Here is a 20465-nt window from a genome sequence, read left to right as displayed (position 1 = left end):
GGATCGATGGCAGCCTGAGGTGCCCAATGGTGAGCTGAGGTTGGCAGATTAGCCCTCTCTTCATCTGTCTGTCTCTCTGTCAGACACCCCACTGCATCCCCCGCCCGCCCTGACAGGCACACATCGCCTCTCTCTTTCTCCAAGGTAATTCCAGACAGTAGATGCGCGCCCCGGCTGGCAACTGCTGCTGCTCATACTTGCTGCCTCTTTCTCTCTCTTTTTCTCTCTCCTGCGTCTCCTCCCTCCTTCCTTCCTTCCCTCCCCTCCTCCCTCCCTTCCTCTCTTTCTCTCTCTCCCGCACGGACGCGGCATACCTCCTCTTCTCCAGCCAGCGTGCGTGCTGGGGCTGACGCGAGTACCCGCATACGGAGTGCGGAGTGCGGACCGCGGAGTGTCGTTGCGCGCATCCTCGGTTAATTTTGCTCCTGATTGCCTAGCCTACATTTTTTTCTCTCCCTTCCTGACGCAGAAAAGAAGAGTGGCTTTGGAGCTCTCTTTCATTGTATGTGTAAGAGCTCTCTCCATCCCAGTCTCTCTTTTTCTCTCATCTCTACAGGAAACTAGAGACAATTCGGAATATGGTACATCTCCGTGGTAATGCCATGTGACAAGGCTTTTCATCATTTGGTCTTTCTTTCCCCTCCAACAAAAGTCGCTGGGTTCGTCTGTGTGTTGTGGCGTTGGTGATATTCAAAGAGGGGCTAAGTGAAGGAGAAATAAAAAAAAAAAAAAAAAGCCCCTGGGCAAAATGGAAGTTTTGGCCGTTGGCTTGGTCCGCTGAGGCTGCTGCTGCTGCTGGTGGTTTGGTGATTGGTGCAGGGGGGAAACTGCGTCGCCAGGTCTGAAAGGCTGGGAATCACGGGTCATTACAGCAGGACCCGCTTTTCAAGATAATTAGGTTTTCCCCTCACATTATCGAATGGTTACAGATTTATTCCTCTAAACGAGCGGCTGCATCCTCCAGCCCCTCAGTTCGCTTTAACGCGGCGACGTTTGGATGCGGGTTGTTTTCTTTGCGGCTCAGCGTCTCTCCGCTCGCCCAGAATATGATTTAATGCTGGGAGGAATTTCAACAGGGTGCCAGTCTGTGACTACCCGGGAATCTCTACTTATTTTCCTCTACAGACAAGCATCACTTACTAACGTCAAGAGAATAATATATCAAGGAAGAGATTACAGGGAATTTCCTTGACCGCCCTACAGATGGACTAAAAAGAAGCTTCGGTTCTCGGGATTTTAACTCTGTTCGCTCTCACTCAGAGAGCCGTGGTGTTCTCTTGTTTTGGGGAGGAAATATATTTCTGGACAAGATGAAAGTTATCTCAGCTATGCTGCTCGTTGCCGTTTTTTGGAGCCAGGAGTGGAAGTCGGCGCTCTCGGATTCAATCATCCACATCGGTGAGTTACTGCGCTTTTTTCTCCTCTAATTCGCGGCCACAATAAGGCTCTCTGTGCGTCTCTCAGGAAACAGATTGGAGGGTTCAGCCTTGATATGCGCTGCGCTGCTTAAATCACAGCATTGCTGGCGATTTCTTTGACGCCCTGTGGTATTTATTGGGACTATTGCATGCCATACTTGACATAGATTTCATGCAAACATTTTTGGCACATCCACTTCTTCATATCAGTGGTGAAATGACGATGTTTTGCGCAATTATGCACATCGTTCAAATGAAGTTTACATTTGAGTTGAGGGCTTATTGAGCATCAGTTGCACATGTGAAGTCTGTTACCTCAGAAGTCGTATATTTCAGGTGGTTAATATCATTAATGGCCACACAGATTTATCGATAAAGGCTGGCAATGCCAAGTAAAGACACTGCACTTACCGAGTGCAGCGTTTCTCTAGGATTTGATATATAATAATGGCTGTGTGCGCACAGGATGCGCGAAAAACAGGTGGTTTAGGATGGCGTGATGTTACCCTGCATGGCAGAGGGATTACCCAGGATGGCAGCACATTTTCTACTTTCCACCTTCCATCGTGAGCTGCTGCAGTGCCAGGAGAGGGGAAAAAAACAGTTTTATGTCCTAACGTCTTTTCCGCCTTCCACCACCACCGGCTAAGTGTGGCACTGTTGTGTTGAGTGTGATTTCGACATCAGGGAGCCTGTTCTTTCAGGCGATGTAGCAGCGCCTCCTGCTCCGGCTATAGGTAGAGAGAGACTGAGAGTGTGTTTGTGTGTGTGTGTGTGTGTGTGTGTGTATGAGAGAGAGAGAGAGAAAGAGAGAGATGACGCTGGAGAGCGTGTCTTGCAGGATGAGATGAGGACGCGAGGTGGTGGTGGGCACACATAATCGTTGCACAGCTCGGTGGCCTCCAATGGGCGATAGACCAGAGAGGCAGCAGTGTGTAGGTGCGTGAGTGAGAGTGATGAGCAATCACACACACACACACACACACACACACACACACACACACACACACACACACAAACCGGCAGCAGAAAGATAAGCACCTGTCCGTGTTGAACTGTTTTTGACTGCATCATGCACATGGCCAAGATCACATCCATATTTTAACAGACACACACTCACGCACATCCACTCTCGAAACACACACGTTACACATTATAACCCCCCCCCCCCCCCCCCCCACCCCCCGTCCAATCTATCTAACCCACTGCATTATGCTGCCAGGGAGGGAGGATTGGCCTGTTTGATCCATTTAGGCCCTGGCCAGCTGATTTACAGAGCAGACCCCAGGCCAATTTAGCGGCTACCTCGACACAATTTGCCAGGAACTGGATCTGTTCGAGGTCTTCTCTGGGCCGTAGACCAAGCTGATGCTTCATATCAGACTTACAACAGCAGCACGGCTAAATGAATGAGATTTACACAGGTCAAGTACATAGTCACTGTGTATTATGTCATTTGCAGAGCATTGAAAATGCAGGTGGTCTGCCAGCCAAAGCAGGTTGAAACCAAATGTTGGAAACTAAATATCTCAGATGATGCTTGCCATGGAGTTTGGTTTTAAGATATTCACATAGGGTTATACAGGCATTTTAGTGCAGTGCAGTAGGAAGGCTGATGGAGCATTAAAGTCACAAGGTGCTGAAGTGTCATCCTACATATGCTGTTGGGGGCTGTGATGCTGGCCCTACAGGGGTGGCAGTGTAATCCATTGGTTAGACAGATCACCCTGTGACTGGATGGTTTGATCACAGCAGCAGCCACATGTTCTGCAAGTGTCTCACAGCAAGACACTAAAACTTTACCAGCTCACTGACTGTTAGGTTTTGTTTTTTTTTATAGTTAAGAGTGTTAGCAATGTGACATTCTTAGGCTTACCAAGACTAAGACAGGGATCTTCATCTATGTAGGGTAGCTACATTGAGACTTCTGTCAGCTACTGGAACTAGGTCAAGGGTCTCTATATGTACACTAAGGGGTCTCTAATCTTTATATCTCAGATAACTGGGACGATAGTTTTAAGACGTGGTGTCCTACTGGCTCTAGGTTCCTGGAATAGACTCAGTGAGGTCCAATAACATGAAAGCTTACTTGAGGTTTTAGCTTTACTGAAATATGAATGAGTCCTTGAAATGCTGGGTAAATAGATCACTTATTCATCGTTTAGCAGTTGTGTGAACATTTCTGAAAATATGAATGTTTGTTTTTTAAAATGACTCATGACTGATGACTAGCACAGAGACATTTATTGTAGACTTAGTTAGGAATACGTATTATGTGTTTGTAGCAGGCTCGCTATAAGTCTGCAACAGCATAATTGTATGCAATTCATTAGTGCCCAGATATACTGCACATACAGATTGCATACTCAACAATAGCCATAAATGGATATGAGCTTTTGATAGTGCTCAGTGTCTGTGTTTATCTGTATGTCTGCATTTATGTACAAAGAGAAGGGTAAACATAAAGATGAGCAGAGATATTGCAGTGCACTATATTGGAACAGTCAGCAGGTGAAATTAGGCTGTGCAGACATGGGATTTACAGAGGTAGACGCTCTCAAATCACTTCCAATTTGCAACATAATCCATACAAATCCCAGATATATGTTTGAGGCACAAATTTAGTGACATGGATAATGAGAAAACCCAGCTACACCTCCTTGCCCCTGCAGTGCAAACCAGGCTACTGAGTGGTTTCCAATTAGTAGAATAGACAGTGGAAGCAGTGTGTTGTTTATTGGTTGGCTGGATTTATTCCTGGTCTGTTACAGCTTCATGTAAGTAGTGTGTTACGGGTAGCTTTCCCCCCTCCCCTTGCACAAGCAGGCGTATGTGCCCGCAAGAGTCGGTGTGTGAGTGTGGTCGAGGACAAAACGTCAGCGTGGGCGGTTGGTTGGTTGGTGTGATTTCAGTCAGTGTCTTTTTTTCCCTTTCCCTCTACCCTAGGCCTTATATCTAATCAATAGTTCATTTCCCTGCTAGCCACAGCTACTTTGAATCACAACAAAGGGTTATCACCCCAAAAACAATACCTCTCTCTTCTCGTTCTGCCTCTCTCTCACACTCCATCCCTCACGCATCCCTCCTCATCCTCGCCTCTTGAGCAGACCATGGAAACAGATAAACCAAGGTATGGATGCAGCGGAAACAAGTACAGGAAGGAGCATTATGATTATTGTTTTCTCACAGAAGGTGGTATTGCTTCAAGAGAAGAGAAGCCACAGTCGTTTCGGCACATCAGAATTTTTGCATTTTGCAAGTGGAGAAAATTTTCATCCCTCAAGACTTTGAGGTATTTCTTTCACTCCATCTTCTCTCACACTCTTGCAGTGCTGACCTGTGTGTGTGTGTGTGTGTGTGTGTGTGTGTGTGTGTGTGTGTGTGTCATATTGACTTAGGACTGCATGAGAAGGGGAAAAAAATACTATACCCAGCAGGCACATCACATTGACATGTCAGAAGTAATCCCTCTTTAATCTCTTTGTTGCTGCTAAAGACGGAATGAGGGGGAAAGAGAGAGAGAGATGGACAGGCAGAGGAAGATGTATATCAAAGGGAGAAAAGATGGAAAGTAAAAGACAGAGAGAATCCAGGGGGGAGAAAGGGAGAGAAGTTGGACTTTGTGTTGTCATCATGTAGTACTTTTAGCAGCCTGCACTGAAAGCCTCAGCCGTCCTATCACACAGTTGCCTTCATTTCTGTGATATTAACAGCAGTGACCGGCAGACGTTTTCATCTTGCACTGTCCAGGCATTAAATGTGATTGAGCTGCTAGGGAGCTGGCACCACTGCCTCGTCCATCTCTCTTTCTCTCTCTAATGATCAGCATGCAGAAGGAAGGGGGGAGTCCACTTGCCTCTTGGCCCTCACTGCATCATGTGCTGCATGGCAATGCTCTTCTGCTTTATGAGGGCGGTGCGTATAGATTCCGCACGTGTGTGTGTGTGTTAGCGAAAGAGAGTGTGCGTTTGTGTGTTTTCATGATTAGTTACACTCAGAAAGTCACTGTGATTTATGCAGCTAGATTAAGTCCTCACTTTGGAGTCGCACTGGTTTTTAGCCATGCAGTGTGTCAGAGTGCATCCACTTGCTCACCATGCATCACAGATGAGGGGAAGAAGCTCGCAAATGAGCCTGGTTCAGATCATGTTTTGTGTGTTGGCACATTTCTCTCTGTCTCTCTTCCTCATGCACAGTCACACACTATTCCCATACCAATCACTGAGATACAGTTTATTGGATTTGTCCTGGCTGTACTTATGAGTTTTAATGCTTGTTCTGAGCCTACATATTAATATCATTTGAGCTGTTCGCACATTTCAAATGCCAAAGGCACGGAATATTAAAATGAATTTAAGATGGCTTCATGTGACATACAGTCTTTATCTACTGCAGCCACATATTATGGATACCGCTATGGTTATGGTCTCCTGTTGTTGCTCCTGGCTAGATCACAGCAAAGCAGAAACTGAATGAATGAATACTTGAATGAAGAGGTGAGAGGAAACATGGGTTCCCCGATATGTTACCAACAACCACCATAAGGTGATAAAGTTGTGTAATTACAAATGTAATGTTGAATTTGCATGTCTATGTCATGTCATGCATGACTCGGTCATCCCTTTTGCATTGTGGCCATCAATAATGTGATGTGCCCATACGTTCTATCAACAGTGTTACACCTGAAATCATAGTAGGAAACTTAGTGGGTTCTTTTATCCTGCAGCACAGCATGAAATTTGTACATGACACACTGTGAATAGGCGCATTAGAGACCGCTTCATATGTAAATCAGTCTTTGCTGAGTTTTAATCATTTCGCAAGGGTTTTTTTTTTTTTTTTTACAAAGTAAAGTCTAGGCAAGAATTTTGTTGAATCATTGATGAATTATATCCATTACTGTCAACTCATTTTTAAAAGCACCTGTGCAACACCTCAAGTACAGTACTACCTTGCTGTGGCAATGTAGGAATACTGAGAGCGATACTGAGCAGAAAAGAAAACACAGAAAAGCAGGTTCTAGAAGGATTTGGTCCAACCGACCCCATCACCTCTGTGGTCATTAGACAAATTAGATACTTAATTTAAGGACTAAACAAAACATTTAGGGCTTGATGCTCTGCAGGAAGGAGGGCAGAGGTGCTGCATATCTGTAAAATAACTCAGTTTGCTGTTTCTTGCTGTTTTGTGTGTTGTATTTCTCAGTTTGTCGAGGGGTGACTACCAAAAACCAGCATACGTGCTTTCAGAATTGGTTCTTTGAGTTCAGTGTGACATCAGCATATATCAGACTTGATAACCACCAGGTCCACTGAGATCCATTTATTACAGCTCCCATTATAGTGCAGTTGTTTAGCATGCACATTTTGACCTACAGCTTCTATGGAGACAAAGATTTGAGGCATTTTATAGTCAGAGTCTAAACTGCAGAAGTTTTTTAGAGTAGAAAAACTCACTTGTGGGTGGCACATTTAAACAAGATAGTCATATAGTTTCATGGACTTCATCAGCACTGATACACAATCAAAAAAAATTGATCAGTATTAAATTTTAGGAACATTTTAATTAAAAAAATCCCTCAAATGTATGTATAGTTTGTGTGTCTGTCAACACAGTTTAAATATATTAGAATTTATTTGATTTATTTCCCTTTTATCTTTCTGTAACACAGTTTTAATCTCTGAAATCAGATTTTCAGGATCCTATTGTGGACTAGGTAAGCTACTGTATGGGAGGCCTGTGTCTTTTAGGTGAAAGGGACAGAGAGAATTAAAAAGTTGTTTTACTCTTTGGACACCCAGTTCAGTTAAGGTGATGAGGAAGGGAGCGAGGGATAGACAAAGAGATTATTGGATCTATGGTGTGTGTGAGTGTGTTGTTAGTGTGCGTGGGGTCTGTCTCTTAACAGCAGACAGCAAATGATTTCCGTCATTCAGGTGGAAAGAGGTGAAAGATGGAATGAGAGGTTTCCGTTATTTGTGGGAGAACAACAGAGAGGTAGGCTTGTCCCGGTTTGTCCTGGCATGGCCTGGCTTTTCTCTCACTTTGGTGCTATTTTGGTCTTTTCCATGGAGAAGGATTTCTAAACATCTCAGTGTGTGTGAATGGTTGTTCCTGCCTGGTTTTGTCTACGAGTTTCACAGCTGTCAACACCACTTCCTCTTCTCAACTATCAACTTCTGATGTGTGTGTGTGTGTGTGTGTGTGTGTGTGTGTGTGTGCGTGCACACACGTGTATTTTAATCTTCAGTTATGCACCGATTCAGGAGGGTGGGGGCTACGCAGTGTGTATTAAATGCTTCACATCTTTCGAATTATGTGCCCATGAGTGCTGACAGATGTGCTGGTCCATGCCATCTTTGACTGGCAAGATTTAGCACCCTTATGTTCGTGTTTGCATGAATACTGGTGTTTTATGCATGTGTGTGTGCGCATAGGATTCACAGAGTTGCAAACTGTGTGTCCAGTTTGTGTATGTTTGTGAGATATCTGAGACCGTTGTGCATCCTCTTGTGAAGGAAAGAGACAGGCAGCAGCTCTGACGTCTGCACCTGGTCACTGAGGCAGAACTCTTAACCAGGCCACAGAGAGAAAAAGGGAATATGTGTGTGTGTGTTTCTGAGGTTGAGACGGACTGACAGGTAGCTGTGAGAAGAAGTATGATTGCTTGTCTGAGGTTGACTGCAGATGTAGCCGAGGAGGGACAACCCTGCCCTGCTGAAGGTGCCTCATCTCACCGCAGCAGTCAGCGATGCAGGTAGAACAGACCAGATGGCCTGGGAAGGACTTGTACAACACGGGCCCGTGTTCCCGGATGATTGTATTGTGCGTTTGTGTTTATCCCGTGAACACATGCAGAGTTGCACGCTTAGTGTCATCTGAGGACAAGTACCTTTGATGTTCACCGCAATGATTGTCAGCTTGCTTTTTGTGGAGATTGACTTAAACCGCCCCTGTGAGCAGGAGCATGCATAAAGATTACACACAAACAGACACATACTTGAAAAAATATATAAATATAAGGGCATGCTTTTTCTCTGGCTCTATACTCTGGAGATTGTGTTTTAAATAACATTTTCACATTTTCTGGTCGGTGTTTTGTTTGAGGACTGAAGAGCTAGCTGGTTATAGAAGCGGTGCAGCAGCTCGAAGTTTGCTATTCTTAAAAACATACAGTAGCCACCCCAGAGGCCTGTTTTAGGTCTCAAGTTCACTGAGATTTCTGGAGAAGATAGCTGAATAAAACCCAGAATGTTCCAGACTTGGTGGATTTTGCAGCTTCTCATAATGTGTTACTATGGTTGCACACTGTATAAGGCTTACACGCCTGCTTTTAAGATTGTTTTAAAACCAGAGCTGGGACATTTCACACTACACACAGCACTCTAGCTCAACATGTTTTGTGTTAAGGAGCCCTAAATTGATACACAGTTGATCAGGGACCCCACCATTTGATACAATTTTGCTTCAAGGACCTCTATCTGAAAAGATTTTAGATATGATTAAGACCAAAATTCTGTGGTAGTCAACCACAGTTTAGGAGATAACTGTGGAGGATGTGAAACCTGCGATCAGAATAGTCACTCTTGTGACTTTTACTCACATTGGGCTCACTTTTATAGGGAATTAAACTATTCCCTATTTTCTGCAGACCCCCTGGACTTCCCTACAGGATCCCTGGGGGTCTTCAGACCATCGTTGAGAGCCATTACTCTAGCCAATCAAAGTGTCTTGCACTGAGGAAGTAATCACACTATTTGGCAATTGCTATTCCAGGACAAGCAAACTACACATATGTTGAACAAACAGTGAAGCTCGGTAGAATATTACCATTTGTATGTAGTGAGTCTTTTTGGGAAAGAATGCTCGGTGTGAATTATGTCTATTGAATCATGCTAATGACGAGGAAAACTTCAAAGGAAGGCAGACATTTCTTGTCAGGGACTAAGGACTATCATGACTGTTAGGTTTGTGTGTGTGTGGTCATGTGTGTATATTTTAATGATATGTGCTATATGCTTATATACTGTATATGTGGGGGTGTAAATGTCCTTGTGCATTGTTCAACAACTGTACTTCTACATTCATGCAGCAAAGTGAATATTTACAGCTGCCCTCTCCACCTTCTCTCTCTTTCTTTCTTTTTCATAGATTTGTTCGCTTTCTCTCTGCTGACACAAATGCTGTTTTAGTCTTCCAGCAATGTGCACTGTGTCTCACTGGGTGCCCTAAATGTGCATAAAATGAATTTTCCTGTATATACTGTATGTGCATAAGCAACTTGGGCGCGCATGTGTGTGAGCATGCTCATGTATTAAGCAGTGTGCATACTGCCGACACTTTCATGCATCTCGGAGTACTCGTTTGTGAGCACATGTCGGGACTGCATTAAGGACACATGCCAGCGTGGGTGTGTGTGTGTTTCATGCACGTGTGTGTGTGTGTGTGTGTGTGTGTGTGTGTGTGTGGGAGTGATTTGCGGGCAGTGCCTTTCTGTCCCTCTGAATTATTTCCTCTACAACCAATCATGGGCAGGCTGCTATTCACAGCTCTACCAAACACAGAAAGCATGTCATTGGCACGTTTGGTCTCCAGTGTGCACACACATATAAATTAAAGTATGCGCTCACACACTAAGGTGAACACAAGAAAAACACACACACACAGTATTAAAAACATCTGCACCCTAACACACACACACACACACACACACACACACACACACAGCACTAAGTTCAAGAATCCTTTATAGTCTTTCCCTGCTTCATTCACTGGTAAATGATTCATTGAACAGTAAAGCGTGGAGATGGTTGGCTGTTAGCTGTGTGGTACAACAGTCTTTCAAGTACAAGCACATGCATGTCCCATGATGCAGTGGTTTTGATCCACCCTACATGTTTGCTTCAGGAACACTGCCACCCAGCCCTTTACCTTTTGCGTTAACCCTTTCAAACAATACAAGAATATAAAACACTGAGTAGAACTGTTGAAGTAAAGTCTCACAACAAGAATAACTATTGAGGTGAGCAATGTTACCACCTGACAAGATAAAAAATAATTATCCCGAAGGCTGCTAAGAAGTTGAGAACAAACATAATAACACATAACATATATTTGTTTGTTATTTGTACTGTATTTTCTCCTGTGTTGCATCATACTGTCTGTGTCTTAACATGTGAACTGCCTTCATCACTCACAGCACAGATCACACACATTGTTGACTGAGCAGGGATGAAGCTGTAACAGATTTCCGACCTCTCATCACTGTATATCACACCATCACTGCTAATTATCACACCACGCTCACAGTCCTCTTCATATATTCAGAAAGAAGTGTACAAGTGGTAGAAAACAAGTGATAATTTTTGCATGCATTGCAGCATTGAAGCACAAAAAGCTTTATTTTTAAAATGGTAAATACGTGTTCGTATTGTACAAAAGAGAAGTGATAAAAGAACAAATAATGTAAATAGCTTGTTTTTCCTTGTAAAGGCTCTGAAAGATTAAACTGATAAATCACAACAACATCAACTGGACCATGTGTAACATGAAACAAGCAGTCATAGACAGCACAACTGGCATGCAAAACTATAAATTAATTCCAAACCACTTGCTATGGAGGGCTGCAAACACACAATCAGAGCAAAAACAATAGCATTAGTAGTTAAAATAAATGACGACTGAGTTGTAGTTCAAATAGTACGTACCCTCCAGGTGTATTGCACTGCTGTGGCTAATCTGTACTTGCTTTGATTGAGCTTTACTTGTCTGTGGACACATTTGGTATTGTAAATCCATGGTGCGTGTGTGTGTGTGCGCATGTGCTCCTGCTGAATATTGGTAATTTAATTTCCTCCTAACACAATACCAAGGGAATTTCCACATTACTTCTCTGTGCCTGCTGTCGGTCAAATCTTCTTCCCTTACTTTTATTGTACTCTTCTGCAGCGTTTTCTTCTTCACTGTTTGATTTTATTCTCATTCTCAGTCCTTCCCAGTCTCACTTAGACTGCCTCATCCTTCTCCCCTCCACTTTTCTGGTCCATTTTCAGTTTTATGGTCTCCCCCTTTCGCCTCTGCCTCAATCTTTGTCTTTACCTTTACTCTCTGGAATGCACCGTTCTCTCTCTGTGGGCCCGTCTCTGCTGATCTCCACCTCCCCCTTGATGTTTGATACGCTGTCAGTGAGCACAGAAACAGGCATCGGAAATGAGAGGTGTTGAACATTTTGCTAATCACTGTGATTCGTAATGTGCCGTTTGTTTGTCTGTCTGACACACTTGGCAACACGACACAGAGCTGCCTGCATGTGCCCATCTGGATGCTAGCTTTTATTCTGGTGTTCTTTTAGGGTCTGAAAAAGAACGTTAACAAATTGAGTGGGAGAGACCAGTAAGAGCAGACATTTGCATATGGTTTGCATTTTTATGTTTTGAACATTCTCTCCTCAGTATGCGGATACGGAGCAACTGACCACTTATTGCCTACAGTAATAATTAAAGGCTAGTGCTGCTTTTCATGCCCACAATATTAGATTACTGTAGTTAGTCATTTATGTTAACCTGAATAAATTGTGATTCAACAAATCAGAAACGAGAGGAAAGGTGAGAGCTCAATAGATGCTGCATTATGCACGGCCTCTTTCTGTCCTGTTAATGTAATGTGTTGAAGTGCACATCAGATTCAAACCAATTGTGTGTTAGTCATGGCCTGACTCACTGACTGTAGCCTCCCTCTACAGCTGTAACCCTCATTAAGTGACCCACTGCAGAAAAAGTGTAGCTGAATCTCTGGAACCAGCCCAGTCGCCAGAAGAAAATGTTGGTGTTGTGTTTTTCTGCCATGAATTCTCTGAATATGTTACATTTGTGTGTTTCATATGTATCATATCAACATCACCTCCATCAACTCCACTCATCAGTAGGTGGAGGGGGTGGTGGATGGCATGTCACCAAGGCAAGACTGCTGTCAGGTTTCAAACATCTCCAAACCACTGTTCGAGTTCAACAAACAACAAAACCAGTTGTTTTAGCAAGTTATTGCTGTGTTTTCATCGGCTTTTCAGGCTCCAAATGTTGGTGTTTTGTTGCTACGCATCTGTGTTATTTTCACCAGGGACACTGGCACCAAAAGCGCTTGTTTTTTCCCAAAGCATCTTTGCTTTTCCTGCTGGGATTGTGCCCCCAAAACTGGGTATTTCAAAGCAAAACATGATCTTTTCCAAACCATAACCAAGTGTTTTTCCCTGCCTAAACCAAGCCACACATCAACAACAGCATTGTTGAAATTAAGATTTTAATGTATGCGCTACATAACATGCAAATGTAACATATCTATGATTTGCAAAAATGTACAATGCCAGCATTTTTTTCTGGTGATTTTTTGCTGGAAGACATTCACAATGGTTTTTATCGCATTTACTCTGCTGGAGGGAAAACTAACAGCAAGAATGCACATTCATCAGCCAAAACCTTAAAACCAATGACAAGTGAAGCGAATAACATTGATCATCTTGTTACAACGCACTGTTCTGCCAAGAAACCTTCTGGTTCTGACGTCCATGTGGATGCCTCTTAACATGCACCACCCACCCAAGCACCGTAGCAGACCAAGTACCCTCCCCTCATGGCAAGGGCACTCCCTGATCGCAGTGGCCTCCCCATAAGGACAATGTTTTTGCTGTTCTACACTGCAAACTGTTCAGGAATGGCCCAAGGAATCCAACAAAGGGCTCAAGCTATCAACCTGGCCTCTAAATTCCCCAGATCCAAATTTGATTGAGTGTCTGTGTCAGTGCCTTGACAGGCCAGAGCCATATCCGATCCACGGTGGGGCTTCTGACCTGTGGAGGCAGAGATGTCCTGTGGTGTTTGGCACTGGGGCGTTGGCAGCGGATTGTTTGAGTCCTGCAGCTTGCAAGGTGGGGTTCCTCCACTTCCCACTGATGCTTGATTGGATTGGGATCTGGGTAATTTGGAGGCCAGGTTGACACCTTGAGCTCTTTGTCACATTCCTCGAGCCTTTCTTGAGCAGTTCTTATAGTGTGGCATGGCATTTTGTCCTGCTGGGGGGTGGTGCACATCAAGTGGCATACACACGAATGCCTCGACCCAAGGTTTCCCAGCAGAACATTGCAATGTAACAAGATGATCAATGTCACTCACTTCACCTGTCAGTGGTTTTAATATTTTGGCTGATCAGTGTTGATGTGTGTACATATGAGCTCACATGTATTTCTCTTATCATAATAATTGTGGAGCACACTGTGCATAAGAGCAGACATCTTACACAGAGACAAGGGCATACTGCTAAAGGTACTCTGTGGAGCTTTTAAACAAACACTGTTTAGGTATAGGTATTATCAAACACAGGGAACTTGCACATGAAACATAAACCACTACATGTACATGTATGTCTTTTTGCACATGCATAGAAGAGGTGATAAAACAATACCTGCTCTATTCATGGCTCCAGAGGCACTACTACTGGTCCAAACCCCCACTGACATAATGGAATACATTACAAATACATCACAACACAGATCCTGAGGCTAAAAAGCTGTGCTGTGAAGTGATTTATGCAGACACTGCATGCAGTGCAAACAACATTAGGTAATAATAAATGTTAGACAGACAGTAACAGTAGGGGGTAGAGTTGGCTGTGATGGCCGTTCAAACAGAAAGGATGTGACATAGGTCTTACTGTACAGGTCTCATTGTAGGTACAGTAAGCTAGTTTTTCCACTATCCCACGTTTGTGTAGAAGCATATCTCAACAGTGTCATTTATGGGTAATCATCTTTTAAGGATGCGTAGAAGTAGTTCAGACATTAACATACAACAGTGTTTTACAACATTATCGTCCTACTTCCCATACACAGGACATTGTGTTCTGAGTAGCTCCTGTGAGTAGCTCCTAATAAATCTACAAGTGCTTGTCTCCCAGCTGCCCCCAATGTGACATAATTCACAGCTTTATAATAGCTTACAAATTTGTATCCTCAAGCAGGTCGAATAAAAACCTCATTGTTATTTACAGCAATGAATTCCACTGGGACTGGTAGCAAGGAGGCTAGCATATTGATTATGGCTGCAATTTTGTGCTGATTACACAGTTACTGTAATAGTTACAGCATCCAGATTAAAGGGGTTGGATGTTAGGTACTGGAGGTAGGTCAGGAGAAATGTTTTGCTGCTTTATGTGCAGTGTGCCCTGACCCTTATCAGACAGCCTGTGGTCTAGACACAGTTGTACTGCATTGTTAGGAGCCATCATCATTACTGTGATTTCCTCTTTATTTTTCCCTCCTGTCCTCTGTCATATGCTTTATTCATCTATGTAAACCTTGATGCGACTTTTGCTTTCTCTTGATAGACAAGTTCGATTGTCTGTTCGGCTCTCCACCGGGGTCAGTCATAACCCTGGCAGGACCAATTAATGAATCTCACTCAGCCATCCAGTCAGTAGTGTGAATAGCAGGGACTTAATCAACATGATCTTATAACCCATGCTTACTGGGAATTTACTCATTCATGGGAAATAATTGCAATCCCTTTCATAAGAGAGGTTCAGCTGGTTACCCGTGCCTCTTGGTGATGGGTGGACACATTCAGATCCGCATAGTGTGGCATGCATGCATCCCCGGACATCTAAGGCCATCACAGACCTGTTTTTGCTCAATTTCATGAGGCTGAATGCAACTTGTCCCTCTTAAGCCCCATTTCCACCAAGCAGTACGGTACAGTTCAGTTGAGTGCGCTCTTTTTCTGTTTCCACTGTGAAAAGTTGCGGATGGTACCAATGGAGCTGTTCCATACGTCACCATTTTGGTCCCCCCTCTGTTGGGGTACCTAGCACACAGATCTGGTACTAAAAGGTGGAGCTGTGAACACTGCAGTCCGTTGATTGGTCAATAACGGACGGTCGCTCTGCTCAGGGCTGAGTTGTGACTGGTTTTGAAGCCCATGTAACCACTGTTCACATTTAAGGGCACTGTTTGCGGTGAAAACGCTAAACTGACCTAGGGTCTAGGTACCGTGTCTGAAGGGTTACTTCTGGTTCCAAAGGTACCATAGCGAAAGTGTTTGGTGGAAATGGGGCTTCAGAAGTTGGACACTGACCATGTGGGGCCGGGTAAATCTCTAGCATGCCGAAGTCTGTGTGTTTTCCACCCCAGACTGTGTCTTCTTTACATTTCATCATTGTTATTTCTTAAACTAGAACAGTCCTTTTAAAAGATATGCTTAATGAATCCAGTGAGTTTAAAGATCTCCAAATTCATATTTGAACCATTTGGCATTAAATCTGGTACTAAAATTAATATAAAACCAACATGATGTGGCAGCATACGTGTAGAAACATATATGTTATCCATTTTTGTATGATACCATTGTTTTCTATGACATTTTCTGTATGCAAGAAATATTTCAGTAGCACACAGAAATGTTTCTCCCATGATTCCATACTAGGAACCCCTAAAGAGATATCTACTTCAGAGAACATTTGAGCACAGCCAGTGCTTGGTGCACAATGGAATCTGTTGTTGAGACAGCATCATTAGAACCTCTCTGGCTACGGACAGCCCTCTGGGCTGGCCTCTGCTATTCACTTGTTTTTCCTTTACTCCACTGTCTCAGCCTCTCTCCTCTGCTCCCCCCTCCTGCCCACACCCGACTCTTTAACTGTCTGCTGACCTACAATCAAAGGAGAATTCACATCTGTTTTTTGCTTCATCAGACTTATATTCTGCTCCTCTCTTTGCTCATTGTTTTTGGGGTTATCTTTTGGAATATCTGAAGCGTAGTCTTCCTGTTACCAGCTTCATGAGTTCATCGTGTTGGACTCTCTCAGAGAGAACATTTCATAGCTGTACTCATTCATACAGTAACAACTAAGTTTGTTCTGCCAGCAGATATTTGCCTCTATTGAATCTCTGTATTTTGTGTTATGCATTGTGCAGATGACTAAAACATCAACTGATTCAAAAGTGCTGTCACTGACAACATTTAATGTGTGTAGGTCAGCTGTGAGGAGCAAAAACTTGGACATGTGCTCCGATAGAGGCATTTGCTGCAAAGAGAGATTTTGGTTCCTACTAACTACAATGGCCACAGCTTAAAAAAACAATCTTTGCGCTGTGAGTGGCTTGAGCTCCTGAATTCTTTCCTCCTGTGGTTCAACCTGCCAATTAAACTGCGTTAACTTGCTGTCACAGTCCACTTTTTCCCCACCTGTCTTCATTTGTCAGAACTGTCTTTTGAGTTAAATTGCTAGTATAGAGTAAAGATGGACAGTTCCTTGTTTTGGCTTTCATTTACTTTTAACAGCATTTATGTCTCAATATTGACACACTGCATTGTTCCCTTTCCTCACTTCATACTTGCCTTCTGTCTGCTATCAGTCAGATGTTTGTGGGGAAGCAACATTTTTAGAAAACATAACTTTTGTTATGTAAAACCCAAAAGGTTATCAGAAAGGAAGGTTTATAGTTTGTTTGGCCAACCACTGATCAGTGAGCCACATTATCCACCACTGATAACTCTAGTGGCAGTACATTAAAAAAGAAATTAAATAGAAATTAGTGATGCTATTACTTAATTTTTCCGTCCTCATCATCATCATCATCATTTTGATGTAAAAATGTGCAGATCTGTTCACTTGATTTTGTTTTGGTGCCGTTCCACATGTCAGCAGATCCTTTCCATAGTAGACATTTAAAACTGTCGTAGCAGAATATCTCCAGGTGGAACTGTAACATCAGCAACAGTGACACATTTATTTAAATGACTCAGGAAGCCACACCAGTGAGCCATCATGCACAGTGACTGTGCCCTGGGATGGGATCCAGCCATCATCAGTGTTACTAATTTCGTCTTTGATTTCCTGCTGTGAAAAATGTCAAACTGTCTGCCATCGAAAAGTTGTTTATTGCACAAACACAAAACAGATACAGAGAAAGAACTTCAGTAATAATGCAATGTTAAAAACTAGATGGGCACTCAAAGAGCACAGACCTCTGCTAAGGCCACATGCCCCCATCTTGCAATGTTAAAGGTGCACTATACAAAATTCAGAACATTAATTGAGCAGCAAACTACTATTTTTTAAATCTACATTGGCTAACGTATTGCCTTTGCTCTGCACTGCACACTACCAAGTTTGGGCATTCATGGGAGAGCAGTGCTCATATGGTAAGGTATGCCATGTGGGCACACTGTTAGTTCTGTCAACACTGTTGCTGTTGTTACCACCGTTAGCACCCTTGAAAACACCCTCTCGACCCACAGTGGTTGGGCAGCCACATTGTAGAAGTTTAACACCCACCCTCAGATTACACCTAGACCTGCACGATATCAGGAGAACATGTGATAAGTGAGAACGCGATGATGATATGCCACGTGATAAATAAACAAATATTGAGATGTACGGTTTTAATGTCCTTCTGCTTTAGGTGCCTGGTAAATGGTTATATTAATGTATGTTCAAAATGTATCTGAAAGTTGAGTAAAATCCCACATCTAAAAACTTTATTTACAAAACCACAGTGTATATGTATCTTTATTTAGAGTCTATGTACAAATCATTGTGCTAATGTCACATCTTGAGCTGAGTTTAGAGAGCACCAAAATCGTCTACTGAGCAAAAGGTCGATCAGATGTGATATGTGATTGTGATTTGTGATAATCTCAGAGAAGTATAATTTCTGTGGGATTTTTAAAATAATTTCAAAACTAGCAAAGTCTCCCAATGCCACTGTTTCAACACAACACGCAGTGTGGGAATGCATGACACATGTTAATATACTATATATCACAGTTTAAACCGTCTTTTGTGATACCTTTAATGTGCATGTTGATATCATGATGAAGTCAAATTTTCGATATACTGTGGAGCCCTCCAATAAGCGATTCCCCATTAACATCGTTAGCACTGCTAGCCAGCACCATTTTGGCTCAGCCACCTCTGTGTTTACTTGTGTTGCCTGAGATGAGAGCCATGTGCAATCCTGGCCCAAACTGTGAATGTTGTGCATTCAGAGTGAAAAATAATTTATGCATCTACCTAAAAGATGTGCTCCGAAATGTAACCGGTTCTTCCTTGGCCCACGCTACACCTTTTCACCAAGTTTTGTTAAAAACTGCGCCTGTAGTTTTTCCATAATCCTGCTGACAAATAGACAAACAATAGAATGAAGAACATAGCCTTCTTGGCGTAGGTGACTATGTCTTGTATGAGATTTCACAACTGTAACAATGTAAAACACAGTGTGTCATAAAGCCAAATGTTCAACGATTTAATGCTTTCTAAATAAATGCAAAAGTGAAAGATAAAAAGAAGAAACATGCACATACAGTAAAACTTTTCTACTCTTAAAAAAAGTTTCTAACCACATCTGGTTACATTAGATATCTTTTGTTTAACAGGGGGTAGGTCTGTAGTTCTTTCCCCTCGGGTTTCCTCAAACCTGTATTTCATTATTGCAGTTGCATTTAACTGTTTGTAGGGCCTCTTTATTGTTCCCACACTTCTGCCCCCATACAGCACGTCCCTGTTCATGCTGGATAGTCTCAATAAAATGACAAGTTATAGGATACTGCTGTGCAAAATGTAGCCTTGCCTTTGTTTTATAGCTTCAGGAAAAACAGTGAACTTCAGGCAATGTGTAGTCATGGTTTAAAAAGAAATGGGACCCCTGAAATTTTTACATTATATGCACCAAGTAGAGTCACCACTAATGCAGTTGCATCTAGGGCTATAAGTCATGAGGCAGTGTTTGAATGAGTGTAATTTGAATCTCTTTATTTTTCTTACTCTGTTCACCCTTCAAAGCACATGGCAACGAGAAGGGAGAGATAGAGTGTGTGCTTATTTTACCTTTGTTATTTGTAACCATTATTCACTTGACTGAAAATATCTCTTTGCGGTATTAAATAAAAAGAATTAGAACTGGGTACGGGTAATCCTTATGCAAATGTCTTATTCAATTACACTGTGGTCCTGAGCATAAGTCTTGTAGCTAAATCTTAAAAAGTTAAGCTGCAAATCCTCTTTAGTCTGAAGGTCCCAGCTCTAATCGTCAGGATATTGTTGTTTTTGGTCCTATTAATTCCACTGATTTCCGGTGACCTGTGTGTGTGCGTTTCTGTGTGTGTGTGTGTGTGTGTGTGTTTGTTTGTGTGTAAGCGTGTGCATGGAGGGAGTATGAGTGGGCGGTTTTCTGTGTATGCATATAAATGCTTGTAGGGAAAGGTCACTCTGATTTGTGTTCCATTCCCAAATCGTCTATCTGTCATTATCCAAAAACTATGGTGCACGTTCTCTCTCTCTCTTTTATGCACGCACACACACATACACACACACTCACACTGAGGGGAGTTAGCAGAGCTTAGAACAGGACATGCACAGTAGGACAATGCTGTAATTCAGGAAAGGTTTAGTGGTGAGAGGGAGAGCAAGAGTGGATTAGTATGTGTTGTGGCTACAAGGCAGCAAGAGTCTAAAGTCAACACACAGCACTAAAATGGAATTGACTTTCGCCAACGAAAGAGAGCTGCGAAATTAATGCACGTTCGCTTTCCACCTCCTTTTTACAGCTGGTCATATTGTAGTAATAGTATGAACATTTTTGTGTACTGTGTCATGAATTTTTGTTTAATTGGATTCCTGTGCATGCGCGAGGGCTGCAGGTGGATTACTACATTATGTCAACAAAGTATGACCTGGTTCAGTGTAATATCAAGGTTGTACAATATAGGCAGGAACAGTACATCAAGGCTTACTATGGCATTATGGAAACATCTAATCCTATGGTTGTTCTCAAAGGAAATTTGACATGTGTCTCATAAATGTCTGAATGCTGTTATCAGTGACATACTGAAATTCAGCTAGTGACTTTGAGATGGAGAGGCCTTTTATGTAATTTGGCAGTGATTTGAACACTAATACAGTTTATGTTGTATGAATAGAATCTAATGATGCTGAAGACCTTTAGGACACTTCAGGATGTCTTGTTGACATCTGCCTCCCCAGATTGTAAGCATGTCACTA

At 42.7% G+C, this 20465-nt stretch overlaps 1 protein-coding gene across 4 annotated transcripts in view; it reads left to right on the top strand.

Moving 5' to 3' along the window:
• The first annotated feature begins 333 nt into the window (after nucleotides 1-333).
• Nucleotides 334-20465, top strand: part of grid2 (glutamate receptor, ionotropic, delta 2) — a 723252-nt gene continuing 703120 nt past the window's right edge. For all 4 annotated transcript variants that reach the window (XR_013492025.1, XM_078170661.1, XM_078170662.1 and 1 more), the window contains exon 1: nucleotides 334-1398. Coding sequence is in view for 3 of the 4 variants with exons in the window: in XM_078170661.1 (XP_078026787.1) it covers nucleotides 1311-1398 (88 nt within the window). In the remaining variant the exon portion in view is untranslated. The remainder of the gene's footprint in view (nucleotides 1399-20465) is intronic.

This window comes from Epinephelus lanceolatus, chromosome 9 (genome assembly GCF_041903045.1).
Source record: "Epinephelus lanceolatus isolate andai-2023 chromosome 9, ASM4190304v1, whole genome shotgun sequence".
In the NCBI taxonomy this organism is placed as follows: domain Eukaryota; kingdom Metazoa; phylum Chordata; class Actinopteri; order Perciformes; family Serranidae; genus Epinephelus; species Epinephelus lanceolatus.
This window is presented reverse-complemented; position numbering and strand designations above follow the sequence as displayed.